Raw genomic sequence first — 24861 nt, 5'->3', positions numbered from 1 at the left:
GCTACTTATTCTGAACCCCAGGTTCTCCATCTGGAAAGATAATGACTCCTATCTCACGGGGATCCTGTAAGGAATAAGTAGGATGGCATAAAGTGCCTGGTTCACAGAGGTACCACTCCATCCAGCATTCATGCTCAAGGTTCCCTGCAACCTAGTGAGTGGAGAGCATGAGAAAGACAGACAAGGGGGAAGGGAGGAGGGTGTGTCCACACTCACCTTTGTCCTTGATGAGGCCCTGCACCTCCTGCTTGACGCTGTCGTTCCAGTGGGTGATGTCCACGTGTAAGGAGTAGTCGCAGCAGCTCTTGCCATCGGCCCACTCCCGCCACTTCTCATAAGCCTCCGTCAGGCTGGACTCGGGCTCAGGCACCACATGGTCAACTGGACAAGAGAGGCCCAACATGGGCGACTCACCAACACAGCCTTTGGTCCCCTCTGTACAGGTCTGTCCTGTTTGCTTAGCTACAATGGCACAGTCTCTATCTCTTGAGCATAGGGTTAACCTCAGAAAGGGGTCCTGGGTGGTTTCAACGGTGGTTGCTGATGATTCAACCGTTACTTAGCTATGTGATCCTGGGCAAATGACTAGCTTCTCTAAACTTTGGTTTTCTCATCCTTCAATGTGGAGTTGGGGACGGGGATACCACTCCCTTCCCTCTAAGTCTGTGAAGAGATTAAATGGGAAAAAGCATGGAAAGGGCTTCACATGATGCCTGGCACATAGTAAGTGCTCAATAAATGTTAGCTATCAACTGATGAGCTCCTACTATGTGCCATTATTGCCAGTAACTGGGAGTTACTGCTGGTGATCCAAGTTGGACTCCTTCCCTCTAAGGCCAGAAGGAGGGTCTTTAGAGTTATGTCAGGCCACTGGACAGTGACATTTTCACGCCTACTGCCGTAGGAAAGAGCTGGTGTCAGGTAAGTGAACCTGATGCTTAGCCCGCAGATCTTATTTTCATGCAAACTTCTCATCAAAGATATGGTTTCTGGGGCTTCCCTGGTGGTCCAGTGGGTTAAGAATCCATCTCTCAATGCAGGGGACACGGGTTTGATTCTTGGTTGGGGAACTAAGATCCCACACGCCATAGAGCAACTAAGCCCGCACACTGCAACAGTGAGCCCACGAGCCGCCGGTAGAGTCCGTGTGCCGCAAGGAAGGTACCAAATGCCTGACTAAGCTAAATAAACAAATAAATAAAAAGAATGCGGTTTCTCCGAGGCCCAAACCTACTCTTGCAGTACCTGCCATAGTGGACGATGTTTTTAAAAAGAATAACATTTACACCAGTAACGCTGGTAAGGGTCAGACAAACGTTACACTTGAATTGCTCCCCATGTCAGTTGAGAGAAAGTGTGAACTGGAACAACTTTCCTAAGAACAATTTCGAAATGTGTTTCAAAATCCTTGACGTTTTTCACACCTTAAACTCAACACTTATTCCTGTGCCTAAAAATTATCCTTCAGGAGATAAATATCCCTGAACACAAAATCTGGGTCCTCGGGATATTTGCCACTATTCACATATTTATGCAAGTGAAAAGCTGGAAACAAAGTTTTACAATAGGGAAGCTTAGTTAAATACATAAATCATGATACCTTCATAAAATGGATGTCATAAGTCCGTTTAAAATTCAGTAGAATAAAAATAAATGAATGGAAAGACATCCATGACATATTAACTAGTGAACCTATTTTTCTTAAACAGAAAAACTAATACAGCCAAACTGACAGTGAGGTGAGATTTATGTGTTGTTTTGTGTGTGTGTGTGTGTTTTGCATACTTAGGGTGTTTAATTATCTAGAAAGGACACAGACACTTCTGTGATTCTCACATGCTTTCCTCTCTTTTCATGTGGAGCTCTGACTCTCCTCCTGCTCCCTGCCTAATGCAGAAGCCCAAGCCTAATGCATATGTCTAGGACTCTGAACAGGTCCAGCTCCTCGGCCAGATGGCAGAAAGCCAGGCCAAGATCACTCATTTCTTCAGCCTTCTAGCACAGGCAGCCCAAGTGCACTTATCTGAAAGCAGAGGCCTGGAGCTGTGTTATTGTGTCTGGACCTGCACCAGAGCCTTTGTAGGCAGGCAGCTGCTGAGAACTCGGCTGGCTTCTTTCCCCTGGCTGGACAAAGGCTTCAGGCTCCCAGAAATGCACCTTTTATGGCCCTGATGCCATTTTCCTGGGTTTCCACACCCCTAGCTGAAGCTGAACCCTACTACTGCTCCCGTAGAAAGGAAGCAAAAGACGGTGATTAAGTCTACGACTCAGGCTATTCTGATTTCTTGGGTGGATGTATATTTCTTGGGTGGTAACAGTGCTCCTGCTGATCAAGCTGGGGGCCAGGGCTGGGCTGGGGCCAGTTCACTGGAACTTCTTTGGGACAGGAACGAGTGCCCTGGAATGCTATCTCTTCAGTAATCCAACGGCATGCAACTTCCTAGGTTTCTTTGGAATTGCAAAAGTCACCAGAAAAACAAAGTAAGGGAAACAACTCCCTGGCTTGCCCAATCTTAAAGCTATGAATTGGTCACAATACAGCACAGACCAAATAACACGAACCACCACTGAAGCCTCCTAAGTTCTCAAGAACTACCCGTCTCACTGTCATTCTCTCTGGGATACTTCTCAGCCGTGTTTGCACTGCTCTGCTCATACCCTCTGCCCCTCCTGCCTCACACCCAAGCGGGAAGTTCTGAGATCACCTTTTGCCCAAGGTCCACAGCTTTTCAAGTCCACTTTCCCCAGGGTCTGGCCCAGAGATGCTAAGTGCTGATTCCCCACCCATGGCATACTCAGCCCCTGCTCTAAGGCAGACAGAGAGTATGCTGCTTTCAAGGTGATGAGCCTCCTACGTCGCTTTATGCGGTTACAGAAGCTGCCAGTGTCCTCTCTATAACCAGCTTTTCTCAGGTCTTGTCAGACAGAAAGTCTATTCGCTGAATTGAGGGTAAGTATATGAGTTACCACCAGAGAGCACTGCGGTTAACATATTAGTTAAACTCACTTCTTAGGACCCCTAGCACGCTTTCCAAGAGTGTGTAAATTTGTGGGACTTACTGATCATGGTGGTGCCCCCTGCTAAGGCAGCCTTGGTCCCTTGGAAGAAGTCATCCACTGTGGTCATGCCTTTGTATGGCATCTGGAAGTGAGTGTGGACATCAATACCTCCAGGGATCACCATCTTCCCATTGGCCTCGATGGTCTTCACTCCTCCAGGGACGATCAGATTGTCTCCAATTTGCCTGGTGAGACAGGGAAACAACCAGCAATTTAAAAGAAGGACTTCCAAGACAAACATGGTATTATAAGGATTTTAAAAGTTGTAACCTATGTTTATCAAAGTAGTCTTTCCAAGTGATTCACCAGCGTAGCAATCTAGAAACAAATAATAAAACATTTTTTATTATAAGACAATGAATATGTGTTAACCAGCAGGACCTTGTTTTTTTTCTATTTTATACATAGTAGTACGTATCTGTTAACCCCAATTCCTAATTTATCCCTTCCCCTCTTTCCCCTTTGGTAACCATAAGTTTGTTTTCTGTCCATGAGTCAGATTCTGTTCTGTAAATAAGTTTGTTTGAATCATTTTTTAGATTCCACATACAAGTGATATCATATGGTACTTGTCTTTCTCTGTCTGAATTACTTCACTTAGTATGATAATCTCTAGCTCCATCCAGAAAGCAATTTTTATAGACATAAAACAATCCAGTATGGTGTTTGGTGAGACCATGTGTCCTGGGTTTGACTGTGGCTGGACTATGGGCTGTGTAATAAATATTTTAATAAATGTTTTTACTGTGTGTGCTTAGTCACTCGGTTGTGTCTAACTCTTTGCAACACCAAGTCCTGCAGCACACCAGGCTCCTCTATCCATGGGGATTCTCCAGGCAAGAATACTGGAGTGGATTGCCATGCCCTCCTCCAGGGGATCTTCTCAACCCAGGGATCACACCCAGGTCTCCCACATTGCAGGCAGATTCTTTACCATCTGAGCCACAAGAAAGCCCAAGAATACTGGAGTGGGTAGCCTATTCCTTCTCCAGGAGATCTTCCCAACCCAGGAATCAAACCAGGGCCTCCTGCATTGCAGGTAGATTCTTTACTAGCTGAGCTACCAGGGAAACCCAGTGTTTTTATTTTCATTTAGCTCTTTATTCAAGGGTCAGGAAGAACATTTGCAGAAGGATTGAACAGCTGTAAAATAATGAACTGTTAGAAGAGATTGAAGGAGGTGGTAAAGAATCATTTTAAAGAACAGGTGCATGAACTGTGCTATCTAAATGGGTTCGTCTGTGCTCCTAACGACAAATGGAGTATGTCTAGGGCGTTCCCAAGTCCATTCCCACTCCCAAGTCCATCCTTCCCTGATAGCTCATCTATCAATCACAACCGATGGCAGAGGAAGCCAAAGATGCAAATGCCTACTCCAGCTGCTTCTGTGTGGTCAGCAGCTCAGGAGAAGCTTCAAGCCAAGGAAGTGGACTATGATCACCTCCACCAGACACAGCTTCGCCCAAGAAGCTTCAGAGCATCTCAGGGAGGCAGAGAGGGGCAAATTGGGGTGGGGAGGAAGCCAATGAGTAGGCCAAGTGCACACAAGACATGTGACAAATACAACTACCCTTAGCACAATGTAACCTCATAGACCAAAAATGTTCAGTTCACATCCTTGATATAAACATCCAGTTAATTCCAGGCAGACTTAAGACTCATGAGGATCTACATTATTATGAACCATCTCCTACCTTGCAGACACATGGACCCGCTGCCAGTGGCATGAACACTTTCTGCTTTTGTTTATACCCAGCCAAGAAAGACATTCTCTTGGGGTAGTAAGAAGTCTTCCACTGGTTTGACAAAATGTAAGTTCTACAACTAAAATTAAGCTTTCCGACATCCCTAAGATTTCACCCTTACCACATCACCACTGGGCCATTCCAGAGTTACCACAATTCAAAACACACTGTGGAAAAAATGCAGCCTTGATGGTAATTCCATTCTAGTCCAGATACTGGCAAGTGTTCCCATTTCCCTCCCTCACTGATTCACCTCTGAGGGAATTGAGAACCAAGAGCGGGAAGAGTTGCCTCTTTTGGGTGTGTCTATGTAGGCACGTTTCCACCCATTTTTGACAACTGGTATAATACCTAGTCTCAAAGAGAAATGCTTTCCCCCACTTTTCTCCACTGAGCCAATCAAGGTCATATTAATCCTTGAAGGCTTAGCTTCCATCTCCCCTCCTTGGTCAAGTTTCTACTGACAGCCAGGTCTAGTACTGAAGAGTGTGGCTCTGCCCTGCATGTGGGTTCCCCTGGTTTCACAACTGTGGCTCTGCTAATGCTCACTTTATGATTTAGGCCAAGTAACTTAACCTCACCATGTCTCAATTCCTTCATCTGTAAGATGTAATTTTAAAAAAAGCCTTCTTCATAGGTCTATTGTATAGATTAATTTGTGTTAAGCCCATAGAACCCTGTAAAACACATAAAAATTCAATAAATATCAGCTGTTATAAAGTTATAACATTATAACTATAATGTTATAATCTCACATAGTCCTCTTGTTCCTCTGGATCTCATCTACTCTACTAATTTAATGCATGATATTGATATTATTGGGCTTCTCTGGTAGCTCAGTGGTAAAGAATCTGCCTGCCAATGCAGGAGATGTGGGTTCCATCCCTGAATTGGGGAGATTCCCTGGAGGAGGAAATGGCAAACCACTCCAGTATTCTTGCCTGGGAAATCCCATGGACAGAGGAGCCTGGCGGGCTATGGTCCATGGGGTCATAAAGAGTTGGATATGACTGAGTGACTGGGGACACACACACACACATTGATATTATTAGGTAATGTCATGTGCTTTGTATGGACAAACATATCATTTCCCCTAAGATTGTCAGGTCCCTGGGGGAAGAGAGTTGACTTGGTTTCCAATGACTCTACCATGGCATGTGACACAGTACAGGTCCATGGCCTGAGACAGCTGCTTTGCACACAGCAGGCACTCCATCAACCCTCACAGGCACACAACTCTGTAAAAACTGAAAGGAATGATTTCTGTTTCAAAGTTCTATGGGTTAAGAAAGTTGCTGAAGATATATCAAATTATAGGATTAGATGAAAATCATGTTTATACACCGTTCTCTCCACCAACACACACATTGGATGGTTAAATTCCTTCTATAACGTCCTTGGCAAGTGGCCTTCCGGTCTATTTTAATAGTGAAGGCAAAGAAGATTCAGTTTATATATTCAACTATGGTAGTAGATGCCTGAATCACTGCACAAAGAAGGATTCAGGGCCTGTGTTTAAGGGTCAACCACGAAAAGTTCCATGATCAATTAATGAGCTCTGGAATGAAGAAGAAGCATGAGGCACTGAATTTTTTTTTCCTAACTCTGAAAATGTCTAAATGAGGGAACACATTTGCTCCAAAGAGAGCAGACTACACTAATAATTTTTTAGTAAGAGAAAAATATAAAATTAATTGTGGCTTATATCTTGAAGAAAGTATTTTTTACATCAGTTGACTTGTCTAATAACACCATTTTTCCTACTTCTATTATGAAAATGTATGCAAATCGGAAAAGCCGCAAAGTGTGAACATCTTCATTCTTGCATTTGTTCATTCATTCAATGAATTAATATGTTGATCTTTAGCAAGTTATTTACTCTCTCTGTTCCTCTTTCTTCTCTATCCTCCTCTGAAAAAGAGGGTAATAAGAGTACCTACTTCATAGAACTGCTGGCAGATTAAATAAGATGAGACCTGTAAAGCATTTACTCTAATGCCTGGCACACACTATGATATATACTCAATAAAAGGCAGCTCTTACAAAAGTCTCTATGTATCAAGTACTGGGTTAAGTGCTGTAGATACATCGAAGAACCTAATATGGTGCTTGCCCTCAAGGGGGCCTAATAGTGTCAGAATTGCTATGATTGATAAAAGCATGGGGTATTTTAAAAACTTATCAAGGGACTTCCCTGGTTTTTTGCCTTCCAACGCAGGTGGTGTGGGTTTAATCCCTCATTGGGGAGCTAAGATCCACATGCCTCAGAGCCAAAAAACCAAAACATAAAACAGAAGCAATATCATAACAAATTCAATACAGACTTTTAAAAATGGTCCACATTAAAAAAAAAAAAAAAATCTTAAAAAAAACTCATCAAAGCTCCTAGATTTAGGGGCTGGTAAGGAATGTCCGCCCAAAGAAAGTTTTATCTAAGCCAAGTTCTCAAAGATAAGTAAGCGATCTATAACCAGAATCTTAAAAATAGCCAACGAAGCTGAATAATATAAAAATAAAACTGTATGAGGCCAGGGATGGCTCATTTGGTGGGCTGGATACACTAGTTCTAAACTACGTCTTATCAGTGTGGGGAAGCAGCCTGCTTTATGTGATGAAAGGCTATGTATAGGTCAAATCCTTTTTAAAAGATCACTATGTAAGGAAGTTGCACATAAAGGTTATCTGGCTATGCTGCTTTCAGGCATCCAATAGCAAACCATTCTGTAAAGTAATTACATATCCCTGAAGTGTCTACTGGGAAACCTGGCCTGAAACGTTTGTCCTATCTGTGCACTGCCCAACCAAGTCCTACCTAAGTCAAGGTTCGGTCTAAATGCCCTCTCCACCTCAAAACCTCCCTCTGAAGGGATTTCTCCATTCATGCACTTGTAAATTACTTATTTTTACCTGAATTCCTTTGGTACTTATTATGGGGCTTCCCTGGTAGCTCAGATAAAGAATCTGCCTGCATGCAGGAGACCTGGGTTCAATCCCTAGGTCAGGAAGAGCCCCTAAAGAAGGGAATGGACCTATTATACTGGGCCTTATATTTTTAGGGTACTGTAATTTGTGGAGTTTTTCAACGATCTTAAGGACAATGGTCACATCACCCACTTCTTCACAACACATAGAGTGCCCATCAATGCAGCTTGCCCAAAGGGGCCTGTAGCATCATTTGGGTGACTGAATTCAGATTTGTCACTCATTAATGCAATCCAAGTGACCTACGGCTAGTTTAAAATCCAATTTTAAAGGGATTATCCAGACTGAAGGGCTAAATGAAAGATTCACTTTTAAACAGGAGAAATGAAATACACAGAAGCACTGGTCTACTAAGCAAAAGAAGCAAGTTTCTTTCTGAGTCTCTAGCGAAGAAAGTTCAACAGATAAAGCGAAGGGTCCTATATACATACTTTATTAAGCCATCTTCCATGTAAATATCAGCATAAAAGGATTGATCATCGTTGACGATTCTGCCTCCCTTGATCAGAAGACGGTCGCTCTAGAAAAGAAGGAAAACAGGAGTTATTCTTACAGCTAGATTTCAGAGAAGAGTGGTCTCCCAAGGTTCTCCCAAGTCCTTGTTTAGCAGGAACCACTGTCTTAAGATGCCTGTGAGTTCAGGGCACTCAGTATTTGAGTGGCTGTGTCTCTTGGGGATCCAATCTTTCTTGTTTAACCATAACTCAAATTATTCTTTCACTTCTTTCTTCTGCAACCTATCACAGCCACTTAGAAATGCAGCTACTCTTTATATTATCTTTCTCCAGAAAGCACTAAACAACACTAAGTAGGATAACACTTACCTCGGTGTCTAGCGTCCCATCTGGTGTTCTGTTGGCACTCAACAGTAAGTCTCGAAAACAGAACTTAGGGTCAGGCACAAAATGAACCTTGAAAAGTCTTTATATCAGGGGGATCATGTTATGTTTAAAATTCGGGAGGCTTATACGTGCACACATATGCACACAAATTGTGGAATGTATAACTCAAGGAGGAGAAATTATGCGGGATTCATATATGAACTCAGTACACGCAGTATACTGAGTACACTACACTCAGTATTTCTCACATTCTCTGAAATATATTTCTTTATTGCTTTTCTTATGAGAAAAGTCTTTTTTAAAAGTCATAACTAAATGAAAGTTGGGTAAGTGATCCAACTGGAAACAAAGCACAGACATTCCAAGGTAATTAACAAAACACAAACATATATTTTATGTCTAAGTCAGGAGAGAAACAGATCACTGTGAGCTTTAGAGATCACAGATTCCATTAAATGAATGGAGCTTAGAGCACAGCGTGAAGGATGGACATAGCTTTGCTGGGTTCATGTGGGAGAAGAGACTTCTTAGGAGCCTGGCTGAGTGGAGCTGCAGCCTGATAAACGATGGTGGGCTGTAGTTTGTTACGAATTCAACATACAGAGTTCAACTACACCCACCCATCCATCCACACATCCACTCACTCAGCAAACAGGTATCTAACCTTTTCTTATTAAATAGGTGGTAAGGATGTGGCAGAGAATGAACCACACCAGGTCCCTGGCTTGATGGAACTTAAAGCGGAAGTCTGGCAATAAAGTCACCAGAATAAGTAAAACAATGTAAAATTGTGTCAAGCATCACAAATAAAGGGGAATGGGGCTTTTTTGGACCACCTTTGCCATCACCCCTGTCCCCATTTTTTGGGCTTCCTAAGTGGTGCCAGTGGTAAAGAACCCACCTGCCACTGCAGGTTAGACCTAAGAGACACCAGCTGGATCCCTGGGTGGGAAAGATTCCCTGGAGAAGCGGATGGCAATCCACTCCAGTATTCTTGGGGAATCCCATGGATAGAGGAGCCTGGCTGGTCACAGTCCATAGGGTCACACAGAGTTGGACACAACTGAAGTGACTTAGCACAGCACGGCACAGGGCTTTTTAAAACAGAGGCTAGGACTGGAGGAGAACTACAGACAGAGGGAACCGTGTGTGCAAAGGCCCTGTGGTGGGAGAAAAGTGTTTCTTTGAAAACCTGAAATAGATCAGTGTGGAGGGAACCCAGGGATCAAGGAGGGACCTGATGAGGACATGAGATGACACTGGTGAGACAGGGCTTTCAAAAGGGACCTAGGCTTTACGGAGAAGGCTGCCCCACAAACAGACTGACTTCTGGCTTCCGAAATCAAAGACTGTGAACAGGGCCAGAAGATGAGAATTGAAGCTAGGGCTCCACTGGGGATATAGCCAATTATTGCTCAGTCTCTCCTGCTTCCAAGGTATTGCGTGAGAAGAAGCAATTTCATCATGCAGTACTGTCGGGGGAAGGATTTTTTTAAAAAGATACACATCAATGAGATGTTGAGAAAAAACTTACATACGTGGCAAAGAAAATGCACTAATGAGGTCAAATACAAACTCCCACCACACACCGCCTCCAAGCCCCTCGTGAGCTGCCCTCTGTCAGCACGTCCACCCTCGTTTCTATCACGTGTTTTTACCAATGTGTGTGTGTGTGTGTGTGTGTTAGTCGCTCAGTCGTGTCCAGCTCTTTGTGACCCCATGGATTGTAGCCCTCCAGGCTCGGGGATTCTCTAGGCAAGAATACTGGAGTGGGTTGCCATGCCCTCCTCTCGGGGATCTTCCTGCCCCAGGGATCAAACCCTCATCTCTGGTGTCCCCCAGATTGGCAGGCGGATTCTTTACCATCAGCTCTACATATATGGTGGCAAAAGAAAGAATGTGCAGTTCTTGCCACCTATGGCCCTCTGGCCACTAAGCCTTTGCAGAGCCATTCTCTCTGCTGTCTCCTGTGGTCACCTGCCATTGACAACCATCCTCTCTTGTGTTAAGCCTCAAAGGGTTTTTACCCCAAGATGTATTACCTGACTTTCCAGCAAATTTTAGGTGTTCCACTGTAGCTGAAACAATGATACTATTCCACAAGAATTGGTTTACTGTTTAATGGTCTCCTGGCTACACCACAGGCTTCTCTGGGCTTAGAACTATGTGTCTTTTGATCTTTTTAGCTCATTTCCTGGGGCCCATCTCTTGTTGTTCAGTCACTAAGTCGTGTCTGACTCTTTGTGACCCTATCTTAGACAGCTGGGACCCATCTTAGACAGCTGTTAAATGCTGGTCAAATAAATGGATGAAGGGTGGGACATAGGAGGGTGTATTATATCAGAAGAATAGAAAGGCCATCTGAGTCAGAAAATTATGTGAAATGGTCAGAAAATTGGGCTTTTAAGGAAAAACATTTTAATTGAAGGCTATTGTTATCTAAAATAACAGTAATTGCAAAATTATACGAGACACTCCTACGACTGTGCTTCCCAAACGAGGGTGCACATTATAAAAATATAGATTTCCAGGTCCTGCTCTGGGCCAACAAATCTGTATTTGATAAGCTCTATAAAAGTCTCTTGGGCAGCCATCAGCCAGCCCAGTACAAAGTCACACCCCAGACACAGTTTGTGTGTCTGTGAAGGTGACAGAAGCTTCTCCAGCAGGAGCTTCACACTAACAATAATCTTGGTAACTTTAAGAGTTCCCTCTCACAGCTCAGTGCTTTTCTGATATTCTTTATCTTTCTAGCAAAGAGCGAAATAAGCTGGTTGGGGGAAAGGAGCCAGCTACTGCCTGAACTAAGCCCTGTCATGAAATATGACCATCTTCTCCTGCCTGGGGACATCCAGTCCTGAGCCACTGGGGATCATCACTTCTTTCAGTAAGCATCAAATCTCAACAAGGGGGTAAAAGCTATCCCAGGCACCTTGTACATCAGAGGGATAGGAAGAGGTGACCCAAGTGGAATTAACATCACTGAGATGGCATCATTCAAAACTGTTCAAATGCTATTGAAATAATTTTGACCCAATCATCAAAAATCTAAATGAGCGCAAAGATGAAGTGGGGGCCTTGCACAGGTTTCAGATACGGGGATAATAAAACCCCTGCTCTATTTAGTACAGTATTATTATTTGTTTTTTATCATGGAGAACAGAAGTATCAAAACCACAACTCACAGAGCTCAAGCAAATGCTGTTCCTGGGGGTCCTCAGCTTGTCCCCCAAACTTTTATTAAAGTGGTTAATGCATGCGTGTGTGTGTGCTAAGTCACTTCAGTTGTGTCTGACTCTATGTGACCCTATGGACTGTAGCCCACCAGGCTCCTCTGTCCATGGGATTCTCCAAGCAAGAATACTAGAGTGGGTTGCCAAACCCTCCTCCAGGGGATCTTCCTGATCTAGGGATCGAACCTGCATCTTTTATGCCTCCTGCATTGGTAGGCGTGAGCCAACCAACGTTTCTCATGCATTAACACCTAAAAGGAATGATGGCACTTCCTGAGCACATGGGAATAACCTGGAGGGTGTTTGGAACCCAATATGAAGCTAATTAGAGACTGAATCACCAAGGACTGTGGCTGCCTCAGGCGCTGCACGGCCACCAGGACTCAATGCAGCCCACTCTTATAGCCCAGCCAGGTTCTAGGTGTGCCAGCTACCAAGCTTGGGCTCCGCGGGGTTCTCCCAGTACTGGGAGAATCAGGCCGACTACCTAACCAGGTCTGCGATCTTGAGTTAGGACTTAACCTCTCAGCACCCCAGTTTTATTAGCTCACAGTGGTAGTATTAATAACACCAGGCTCACCTCACAGGGTGGCTGCCAGAATGCAATAAGGGGGATGAAGGGGGAAAAGTGTGTGTGTGTACATGTATATATAAAATATTTAACATGCTAACACATAGTAAATACCTATAAATACTAGTTCCGTTTATTCTACTCATTATTTACAGTACTTTAAATTTTAATAAAATGCTTTCAATTAAGAAACTTACGGGGGAGGGACTATTGTTCCCATTTTCTAAATGGAAGATATACACAGAGAGAGAGATGACTTTCTCCAAGTGACAGAGTCTCTTGGCTCCTGACTGCTTTCCACCTGAGGCTACTGCACCAATAATCCGTAAACCTTATGCCAAGTGGCTCTTTCTGACAGGGCTGTCCTCTCTGACACTGAATATGGCAGGTCCAGTGCAGGAATGCTTTCATTGTGGTAGGAAACTTCAGGAATCCAATCACTTGTAAACCACTCCTTATAAAGTCAGTGCATCAGACCTGCTCCTTATGGCCTAATGATGTTTGTGTGTTTTTCAAAAAAATTTTTGGTGTATAGTTGCTTTACAATGTTGTATTAGTTTCTGCTATACAGCAAAGTAAATCAACCATACATACACATATATCCTCTCTTTTTCGGATTTTATTCCATTCAGGTTACCACAGGGCATTGAGTAGAGTTCCCTGGGCTATATAGGAGGTGCTCATTAGTTACCTATATTATGTACTGTGCTTAGTCGCTCAGTAGTATCCAGCTCTTTGCGACCCCATGGACTGTAGCCTACCAGGCTCCTCTGTCCATGGGATTCTCCAGGCAAGAATACTGGAGTGGGTTGCCATGCCCTTCTCCGGGGGATCTTCCAACCCAGGGATCGAACCCAGGTCTCCCACATTGCAGGCAGATTCTTTACTGTCTAAGCCACCAGGGAAGCCCAAGAATACTGGAATGGGTAGCCTATCCCTTCTCCAGGGGAACTTCTCAACCCAGGAATCGAACTGTGGGCTCCTGCATTGCAGGCAGATTCTTTACCAGCTGAGCTACCAGGGAAGCCATTATCTATATTATTATACACAGTATCAATAGTGTGTATATGTCAATCCCTATCTCCCAATTAATGCATTTTACAGAGAGACCTGATTTACTATCCAGGATAGCAGAGGCCCTTAACATTTGATAAAGTCCAACTTTTTTTTTCCTTCACTAGAGTATGATAATGATCAGAGAAATCAACTATAAAAAATTAAGAGTTTGTGAGAAAATGGGAGAGAAGAGAGACAGAGAGAAAAAAGAAGAAGGAAAGGAGTGAGAAAAGACAGAGGTGCAGAGGGAGGAAGGGGGAGAAAGAAAACCCACAAGCAAATGCTGTTAACAATGGCTATGATTCCAACTAGACTAGCAAATGCAAAGACAGAATCTTGAACTCAAGCTGGCTGGGGATGCCGGCTCCCATTTCAGTATTCCTCACCTAGTAGTCAACTTGAAGGACTTAAATTACCACCTCCATCTGAGCTAATATGAATATGTTTCCCAGAGAAACCAGAGCCCTCCATGGATTTCTTCCCAGGCAATAAAGTCAGCCCCGGGACAGTACTCAGGACACATCTGTTCTCTGCTCTGCAGACATTCCAGCAGCTCAGGAAAAAAAACTCTAATCCGAGGAAGGACAAAAAAAAGAGGATATAAACTGGAGATGGAATCTTCTACAGTCAAATCTTTTATTACCTGTGTTCAAATCACAAAGCACAGACTCCAACCCTCAGTGGGGACTCAAGATCCTTTTAAGTCCAGATGAAGGCACACGTGGTTATTTAAAATAAAATCCCATCTGGATAATTAGATTTGACTCCCTAAAAACACTCCCATTCTTAAGAATAAACAGGATGGATAGACTACACAGATGAAATCTTGTTGCTTTTCTTTCCTAAAGCAGCATCATTGAAAGAAGACAGAGTAAAGGCTTTCTAAGACAGTCCTGGTTGACTCACTGTGGGATTCAGAAAAAGGTACTGACAAGGCTCCCAGGAGAGCAGCCTTCTCAACCCATCTCTGCTGTTGAATATGCAACCTGCGGTGAGGAGTTTGACTTCTCAAAGAAACACTACCTGTGTTTGGATGAGTGACTTCACCTCTCTAGGCTTCAGTTACCTCATCTGTGAAATGGGGGACAATGATCACTTTCTCTGAGGGTGCTGGTTAGGATGATGGTGAGTCTCTGCTTGGGAACGTATGGATCTTAGTACATGGGAGTTACTATTATGGTTATTCTTTCTTCCAATCATAATGGCTGCCGTACAGTGCCCCTCTCACAAACACTCTAGAAGAACTGAACCAACACTCTGTTCATCAAAATCTAACAGGCCTTTCCATAAAGGGAATTCCTGAGACGCCAGTCCCCAGCCAACCCCCAGCAACTGTTCTCAGCTCCTGCCACCAGCAGCCAAGGTCAGCCAAAACTTCTCTGTTTACACCCACCCGAAAAGGGCAGGTTCCCACGGCCCCTCCAGGTCATTCTTCCTTTGGAAATAAGGCTCTGTGAGCAGATAACAATCTACATGCCCTCCTCCTTCAAGAATGCGGAGTGGGTGGCGAGGTCTGAAACCTGCCCCCAAACTCGCTCTCCCTGCCCAATGCATGGATCAGTTTCCAGGCCCCTCAGTGACAAACATGTCATGGAGACAGAGAGATAGAGTGAGGTCAGGGAGAAAAGAACACTTCCTGGAGGGCAATGCAGCCTCTTGCTCTGAGTCTTTATTGAAGCCGGGGGCAGATGTACAGGGCTGGCTATTCCAAAACTCTGAACTGCTACAGGTGAATCTCAAGAACATTCCTCCAGGACATCACTGGTGGTCCAGGGGTTAAGACTCTGCGATTCCAATGCAGGGGACATGGGTTCAATCCCAGGTCAGGGAACCAAGATCCCACATGCCACGTGGCATTGCCAAAAAAAGAAAAAGAAATACCTCCTTTCTCTCATCACCCAAATATACTTATGACTAAGTGTGCACCATGGAAGCTAACAGGGGACATTCCCCTCAGAACATAGCCTACTATATATAATGCATAACGAACAGCAAGCACTGTTTTCACTTTGTTTAAAGGGCTCAATTTGGCCCTGGAGGGCCAACCATAAGGTGGAGGAAGCAGTGGCCAAGGGCAGGATTAACCAGGGCAGGGTGGTGGCCCCGTCTTCTAAACCAGAACACCAAAGCCAGCTGTGCGCATTACTCCCCCTACAGCTCCATGTTCACCATTTGAAGACATGGTTATCAAAGGGCCAGACAAGTGACATGGCTGCCTGGGTCAGACTGGAGTGGCGGAATGAACTGTGGATGGCATCTTAATCCCAGCCCCCGATAACGCTCTCCCAATCTTGAACAGGGTCCCAAACACGGATAAGCACAAGTGGAAAACCTGGCCAGGAACCAGAGGATGACAAGGGGAGGGATGACCCAGCGATGAACAGAAGGAGCCACAAAGTCATCCTACCCTCAAGCAGGGAGGTCAGCTAGGCTTGTGAAGCCCAACCTCAGTCCCCACTGTGTATTTCCAAGACACTGGACAGATCCTGGTACAAACTGTACTGTTATTTACTTAATATTATCCTGAAATAAATGTATTTTAAAAGTAAACACTGTCTCACTCCCATAAATTCTAAGCTAGTATCACTTACCAAAAATAGACAGTAAACCCAGGAATGAACACAATAAAAACCTCATGAAATTTTGGCTACATTCTGCCGTCCTCAAAAGGATTCTGAAGAACGGGCCTCAGATTTGCTACCTCTGTTAAAAGGTAGATTACGCAGTGTTGGGGTGGCAGGGAGGGTGTTCAAGACAAATCACCACTACCTGAAGACTTTTTCCTTCACCTGAAAGGAGACAAAATTTCTCTCTATGTGGTTCAACGTTATTGAATGCCCTCTTTCAGAATCATCTAAAATGACGTAATGTAACTGCAGGACCACCATCCCTGCTCTTGAAACAAGGACCTGTATGGGTCACCATGGGTTGGTTTGTCAGAAGTAAGAGCAGCGCCCGAAGCAGAGTCACAGGGATGTCCCAGATCCTGGGCAGCAGAGCAGAGGGAGGAGGGTACTGGGGATTAGGGAGGCTCACCGGGTGAAAAGGTTAGGGGGGAGGAGGGAGAGGGCAGGGTGGAGTAAATCTAGAGTGAGGATAAGCATGCCTCATCAGAAAATAGGATGTACCAAATCTGGGCACAAGAAAAAAACGTGGTACATCCTCAGCTGGGCTTAGGGGAGAGGAAAATGGAAAGGCTGCCGTCTGGATGGAAACCAGCCCTGATCGCAGTTCTCAGAGCCATCCAGAACTGCAGCAGTGACCAAGGGAGTCTGGAAGCCAAAGCTGTGTTGGCATCTCTGCTACTGACTCACTGTGTGATTTTAGGCAAGTGACTCAATGGATCCATCCCTGGGCCTCAGCGTCTCTGGTTGAGTGAAAGGTCCATTTGTATATTTGCAAAATACAGGTAACTGCCTACCTCCAAGGGCTACTGTGAGAATTAAATATGATGATATAGTGTTGGGCACTTATAGAAAAGGCTCCATGAGTGGCAGGCATCACAAATATTTCTACTAATTTCTCTATTGTGCTACCACCTCTATTTTATTGCTCTGATTATGGACATGTCCAGTTAAAGGCAAATCTAAATCCCAGTACAAATGCTGGTTGCTACTACTATTAGATATAAAGCACCTGAGAAACACATTGTGTTGCTCAGGACAAGTGTAAAGTAGAACAGAGATTGACAAAAAGTCAATAGTTTAAGAGACTTAATTCCTGGCCAACTTTGGTCTGGGTTTATATGAGAGTTTTGTGTTTTGTTTGCTATTTGGGTTTTTTTCTATTTGTTTCATTTGTGCGGCATTGTTCTTTGAGGCCTCAAATCCACGAGCTATGGAGGAAAGCTCCATATTCATATTCAGACTAGGAAACTGGAGTCTAGCTATGTTCAAACAGCAGACTATGTCCCCTTAGCCCAACAGCCTGTGTGAGAGCCAAATGCTTCGTTCATCAGGGAAGAGGGCCTGAAATTTCAACCAGGCCTTGATTCTAGGGATAAGGAGTTTTAATAATTCATTCCTGAAATGTACACTTGTGTGACTACTGGCTGTAAAGATGTTGCGTTAGATGTGCGGAAGGGCAGTAATTCTGATCACAGCGAGTGAAGAGTAATTCATAACCAGCATTTACTGAAAAGTTCTAACATGCCAGAAACTCTTACAAGCTTTATGTACATTTTGTTCAGTTACTCCTCCATGAAATGAATTATCTATTCTTCTCCCCACTGAGTTGATGAACACGCGGCATCTTGGGGCGGGGGGAGGAAGGCACAGGGTCTGGTGTCACAGAACCAGTCACCGTGAGCACCAAATCCATCAATGCAAGACCTGCATTTCAGGGAGGAAGCTGTAGAAATGGGTGGCGTCCCTGATACTTCGTATCCTGGAAGCGGGAGATGCAAACAACGACTGGCTTTGGGTTTCACCTTTATCCTATGGGTCCTGGAGAGCTCAGGAAGGAGTTTGAGAAAATGAGTGAAATACAACCCCAGAGTTTGAAAGATAATCTGACAGAATGAACATGCTCGAGATAAAGGAAGGAACTAGTCAGAAAGTAATAGCAAATGTCAGTGGGGAAAAAAAGGAAGATCTTTATTGCTCAGGATGCCAGGACACAGATGGAAGACTCAGAGTGGATTATTAAAGAGCATTTAACAAAGGGATTATTTAACAAAGCATGGGCAGGCTTTAGGGAGATTATATGGATGGGCAGCCCCCAGGGCCCACCAACAACAGGGAGTCACACCATCCCCAGGCCCAATGAGGCCAGAGGAGTGATCACCGGAGTCAAAGTGGGGGCAGATATACGGAGAGGGCGCTGCCAGGAGATGTGCCCTGCAGCAGGGGCACGCCGCCACTCCACAGTCACCCAGCAGCATGGAGTCAGGGCAAAATACCCTGACTTCACCATCCACCCTCCCTCAACACTGAGTGGCACCACGTGAACTAAATCCAACCCCGAGCCCAAGGGCAAAGGACCTACTGATGCAGCCCAGACAGGTCCAGGGCACGGAGCAAGACAGAAAATCCTGGAGATGGCAGCTGGAGAGGCAGAAAGAAAACATCGAGTCCAGTCCCTGAACAGCCAGCCATGGGACACGATTTAATAAACTGAACGCAGCCACACTGCGGATTATGACACAGAGACTTTTAAACAGGTTAAATTTAATCCTGAACTGAAGCAATATCGAACATAAGTACATTTCAATGTGTAAAATACGATACTGTTCTTGCAAAAGCAAACAAATATACTACATGTAAATATGTTTATTGCGTTTCCATGTGAGCAGCAGAAAGGTCTGGAGGGATGCATATCAAATCATCGACGTTAGGAATGGCAAGAGACAGGGAGTCAAAGGGCGGAGGTAGAGAAACTTTTTCTCTTTTTCCTCTATACATTATTTCACTAGTTGCACAAAACATATGTCATTTTATAACTTTCAAAAGTGATTTAATACAGAAAATTATACAAAAGAACAGAGAACAAGGAGTTTGCTGTGCTCCAGGTGACAGGAAGAGCATGGATTAGAACACATACGGTACACTTCGGAGAAAAGCTGGAACCTGCTTAGAAGGAAGGGTAATAGAAAGTGATGTGCCACTATTTACAGTAGCTAGGAAGCAACCTAAATGCCCAGTGACAGATGAGTGGATAAAGAAGATGTGGTGTATATATATATATATATATATATATACACACACACACAATGGAACAATATTCAGTTATCAAAAAGAATGAGATAATGCCATTTGCAACAACATGGATGGACCCAGAGACTGTCATACTAAGTGAAGTAAAGGCAGAGAAAGACCAATACCATATGATATCACTCACATGTGGAATCTAAAAAAATGACATAAGCGAACTTATTTACAAAACAGATACAGACTCACAGAAATAGAGAACAAGCTTATTGTTACCAAAGGAGAAAGGGGTGGGGGAGAGATAAACTAGGAGTTTGGGATTAGCAGATACAAACTACTATATATACAACAGATAAACAACAAGGTCTTAATGGAGAACACAGGGAACTATACTCAAATCTTGTAATAAACTATAATGGAAAATCATCTGAAAAATGATATATATGTATGTGTGTATATATATATATGCGGGTGTGTCTGAATCACTTTGCTGACACCTGCAACTAACACAACATTGTAAATTAACTACATTTGGATAGACAGACAGACAGACAAATAGGAAGTGATGTGCCAAAGGCGAATGACATGTCAAGGCAAGTTGGTCAGAAAGAAGCCATTAATAAAACTGGAGAACTGAAAGGAGAGTCATGAAGTTGGGGTGCAAGAACATGAAGAATAATTCTGAGGTGCTGTCAGTCACACAGCACATAGGTAGGGAAAAGGACCTGAGATTTAAGAGACTGGTCAGAAGCTGATGGCTGGAATTGCATTAACTCCACACTAAGATGTCTATACCAACTGAATGGGAATGAAGGATAGTCCAGGCTCCTGAAATGCGAGTCAGGACCTGGATTCTGGCCCCAGCTCTGCGACTCTGAGCAAAGCACTTCGCCTCTTGGGGCTGCTTTCCCCTGAATGGGACCCACTTCCCTCTTTTAGAAGCAGTTCTCTCTCCACTTTGATCACGGGCATCTGGCAGCCGGCTTTGACTGGGTCTTTGGACTGACAGGGAAGCCTAGTGAATCCCCACACTATTGCTGCTCAGAAACAAAAACACATGTATACCTGTGGCGGGTTCATTTTGATATTTGGCAAAACTAATACAATTATGTAAAGTTTAAAAATAAAATAAAATTTAAAAAAAAAAACAAAAAAACACCTTTTTCAGTAAAGCTGAAAGCCAGTCAAAATGCAGTTCCAAGAGGAGCAATCATGCTTGGGCCTTGAAATGTGTGAGCAGCACCTGCAAACGACAGGCAATTGTTCCCCATCTATTTGTGGAGGCTACGGGGGTTCTCCTCCACGTCTCACCCTGTACTTCTATAATTGGCGGGGGCTGCCTGGCGACTGCGGTTGCAAGCACACAACCACTGGCTTCTGCAGCTTCCTAAAACTGGCCCGTGGCGGATGTGTCAAGAATGTACAGCTACCGTGTTGTAGCTCACACCACGCTGCCGTGGAAAGGGCCCTTGGAGAGAGAGTGCGGGAGGGAGGAGCTGTTTCAAAGACCCGAGATGCTCCCAGTTTGCTCCGTCGTGAAGTCCAGGTGGTGAGTCAGTGCCAGGGCAGCTCAATGAATGATGAAATGAGAAGAGCTTTGGACTCACAGCCCTGGCTGTAAAATGAGGGGAATGATATCTGTCCCAAAGGACTAGGGTCTAGCCCAAATCCCAGTGCATGGTAGGTGCTCAAGAAATGCATGTTTTTTTAAAAGATGAACTCAGATCTCAGGTCAATGTCTCTCAGGTGGATGACTACCCACTTTTGTCTCTATCTTTGAAAAGTAGCCTGACTTTCCACCTCTTTTTAGTTAACATATATGTCTTAACTATCTTCCTATCAGAACCCAAACACACTTCCTAAGAAGTATGGGAAACCAGGGGGATGAGGCATTTTCTCTTTTTTCTGGCTCTTTTCTTGACAAAAGAAGATGACAATGGTGATGACTGACTCTCTGGGTCATGCCTTCTGACTGCCTAGGAACCTGCAAACCCACAGCTCTGCTTTCATTTGATCAATAGGTGGTTAAGCACTATTTTTGACTCTGACTATTTTTTAAGCCCCAAACTTCTCCGAGTTCTACTGACAGAGAAAACTGCAGACACTCCTGAAAACAAAGACTTCAAGAGATCAGGAAGACCTTGAATGAAATGAAACTTTGAAATAAATACAATTGAGGCACCACTTGAAAATGACCAGAACTCGAAAATAAGATGAGTAGGCAGTTAATACTATAAGAAAAGGATTCTTCACCTTCAAGGTAGATCCAAGGCTTACCCAAAAGGTACCTCCTGGAATATACTCAAGACTGCTTTCTATTTGGAAATGCCATGCTGACATTACAGGAAGTGATTCTCTGTGCCTGGGGGCCCACCGACTTCATCCCTACCTGCAAAGCCATGAGTTACAAGCTTCTTTTCCCAGTGGTCACTAGCTCACATTCTGTGATTCTAACACCAGAGACCAGCCTTCTGTGGAATAGTTCCACACTAGTCCATTCTTTTATGACATGTCTATGCTCAGGAATGTTTCCAAAAGTGCCTGGGCTGCTGAAGTTTACAGTTGCAGGTATCTTCTGCATACTAGAATAAGATGTACATTGTGACATGTATTAAATTGTGTCTAAAAAATAGCACAAGTTATAACTTTTGCGAGTCTTTACAACTCATCTCAGAAGCAGCAGGTTTTCATCTATGTGTTAGGACTTGTGTCCATTATCCCAAGTCTTTTCCTCTTTCATCGATCACTTCATTCACTTGAGATTAGACCATGAGACAGACAGTTTAGCTGTCTTTTTTTTTTTTAGTTTTTAATTTTTTAATTGAAGTATAATTGATTCAAAATATTGAGTTAGTTTTGGGCATGCAGCATAAGTGATTCACTTTGCTACACAGCAGAAAACAATGTAACGCGCAACTATACACAATAAAAGTTTTTTTTAAAGATGCGCTACATTTATGCAATGGAATATTATTCAGCCTTAAAGGAATGAAATATTGTCATTTGCAGCAACATGGATGGACCTAGAAAATATTATGCTTAGTGAAATAAGTCAGAGAAAGATAAATATTAGATGATATCACTTATAGAACCTAAAAAATAATACAAATGCATCTATATAAAAATAGAAACAGATTCACAGACATAGTTGTCTTCTGATAACCCTATTTTCTGGACACCTGTCCTCCCCAGACTGCTTACTGAGGAAAAGCACATGTGTTTAAGGTAAAGGAACAGTGCCTTTTCATTCATTCATTTATTTATCTATTCATTCCTTCGTGTAATGTTTGTAAATGCCTCCCATTCACAGTACTAGGGACACATGAGTGACCAAAAGTAAATCCCTGACCTTACAACTGTAGCAGTTGAAACAGCAAAGATTAAGTCAGCTACTAACTAAGTAGTGTAATTTCAACAGTGATAAGTGACATTTAGAAAGAAGGTGAGGGGGTGGTGGAGGGTTGGAATGGTCTGGGACTGCTTCTGACTAGGTTTTCAAGAAAAGGCACATCTAAGAAGCTGTCTGCGGAACTGAGCTTCACAAATAAAGACTCCTAGAAAAGACTGTTCCCATCTCCAAGGGTGCAGAGAGTGAAGGAGCTCTGAGTTGCACATGTTAGGTTAGAGAGAGAGAGAGAAGGGAAGATGGCTGATGCCAAGACCCCAGAGGCAGTGGAGATAGTAGGGGCCAGGCCACGTGGAACCTTGAGCGCCGTCGTCTGGGTGCTATTCCAAGTGCAACAGAGTTTGTTTTGGCTACGTTGGGTCTTCCCTGTGTTACGTGGGCTTAGTTGCCCTGAGCCACAGGGGATCTTAATTCCCTGACCAGGAATCGAACCCATTTCCCCTGCACTGGAAGTCAAATTCTTAACCACTGGACCACCAGGGAAGTCTCTGAAACAAATTTTTGACCTGGGAAGTGGCTTGATCTGATTTACAATTTAAAGGATTACTTCGCTCATGCATGAAGAAATGACCTGATGGCTAGCAACACGGGGACACTGAGACCAATGGCGGGCTCCTAAAGTAAGATGATGGAAGCTCTAGCAAGGTGGTGGTGGCAGGGATGAAAAAATGGGAAAAAGTGGCTGGATCAAGCGTCTCTTCGAAAGATACAGCCCAATAAGTTACACAGTGGGTATATAGCTGGGCTGGGCCTTATCCCCAGGATCTGCTGTAAGCAAAGCCCAGGCACCTCTCAACTTGCTTGTATCTTCTTACTGATAAAGTCCAAGTAAGTTTGAAAGTGTTAGTCACTCAGTCATGTCCAACTTTTTGCGACCCCATGGACTGTAGCCCGCCAGGCTCCTCTGTCCATGGGATTCTCCAGGCAAGAATACTGGAGTGGGTTGCCATTCCCTTCTCCAGGGGATCTTCTCTATCAGGGATCGAACCCAGGTCTCCCACATTGCAGACAGATTCTTAACCCATCTGAGTTGCCAGGGGGACAAGAAAATAAGTTTAACCCATATGTTAAAGAATGATAGACCACACTACCTTAAAACAGGGACGACACTGCTGTAAGAGAGTTGTCAACGTTCAGTAGTTAAAGCACCTTCTATTTCCCATATCCTAACAAGTGATTTTACCAGCAGCTCAAGTTCATTTGATTTTTTTGGTTGATTATACATTTATCAGGTCTTTTTTCAGCAATAAGACCTGGCGGACCAGTGGTTAAGACTCCACACTTCCACTGCAGTGGATGAAGGTTTGATTCCTGGCTGGGGAGCTAGGACCCTAAGTGCCACACCAAAATAAGTAAGTAAATAATAAAAATAAAATAAAAGTAAAATATGCAGTGGCAAAACTCTGGCATAGACTGTTTCCATGCCCCCTTGTGTTACAGATGTATGTATGGGTCTGCTTTCCTGCCTTAGCAAATATGACCCAGCGTGGGTAACTGATTCTCTTCTGATGGGTCAGATTTCTTTAGGGCCTAGGGTCCATCACTGTGAACATGAATTTTTAATTATGTGGAGAATGTGGTTTCATTTTGACATGTGAACCCACTGGGAAGAGATACTCAAATATGTTATCTTAAAATTTCCCTGATCTCCATTTTTATCCTAAAATCAACAGCCAAATATTTCCTGATCAATCGATCAAGTGGATTCCAGGTGACTGAAAATTTTCCCTTCCTATCTTTAAGCAACTTCCTAACAATGGTTACTAAATAGCTCAGGTCAACTTCAGTGTAATGGATGAAGGTTTTAAAGTCAGGCAAGGAGATGAATTTGGACGAACGTTCACCACTTAGTCAATAAATACATACATTTAGATAAGTTAAATGTCTGAGCCTCAGTTTCCTCATCTATAAGGTGGAGCTATATATAGCTTTAGGCATGTTATGGCATGAAATGAGATGCCATATATAAAATTATGATTGAAAATCAAGTTAGTACAGGCTTTGGCATGGCATTATCTCCTTAATAAACTAATTACCTGGGTTTCCCCTTCCTGTTCACTAAGAGCTTTACAAATCTGAAATTTCGAATTTTAAATGTCATTGTTCTTAACTTCCCTCCATACTACTTTGCTGCTGCCACAGCAAAGTACCACAGACTGGTTGTCTTAAACAACACACGTTTATTTTCTCACAGTTCTGCAGGCTACAAGTCCAAGGTCAAGGTGTCAGCAGGGTTAGTTCCTTCTGAAGCCACCCTCCTTGGCTTGCCCAGTTTCTCCTCCCTGTGTCCTTCTCTGGGTGTCCATGTCCTAGTCTGT

The 24861-nt window shown here is 43.7% G+C and overlaps 1 protein-coding gene across 2 annotated transcripts in view; it reads right to left on the bottom strand.

The window, feature by feature from the left end:
• The window catches only part of DPYSL3 (dihydropyrimidinase like 3), a 117891-nt gene that overhangs the window by 30569 nt on the left and 62461 nt on the right, over window positions 1-24861 (bottom strand). For both annotated transcript variants that reach the window (XM_006069398.3, XM_044947512.2), the window contains exons 2-4: window positions 8219-8307; window positions 3061-3245; window positions 217-381 (exon numbers count right to left, since the gene is read on the bottom strand). In XM_006069398.3, coding sequence (XP_006069460.3) covers window positions 217-381; window positions 3061-3245; window positions 8219-8307 — 439 coding nt within the window. The remainder of the gene's footprint in view (window positions 1-216; window positions 382-3060; window positions 3246-8218; window positions 8308-24861) is intronic.

The sequence above is a fragment of the Bubalus bubalis genome, chromosome 9 (assembly GCF_019923935.1).
Source record: "Bubalus bubalis isolate 160015118507 breed Murrah chromosome 9, NDDB_SH_1, whole genome shotgun sequence".
Classification (NCBI taxonomy): Eukaryota; Metazoa; Chordata; class Mammalia; order Artiodactyla; family Bovidae; genus Bubalus; species Bubalus bubalis.
The sequence above is the reverse complement of the archived record's forward strand: the minus strand, read 5'-3'. Positions and strand labels throughout refer to the sequence as shown.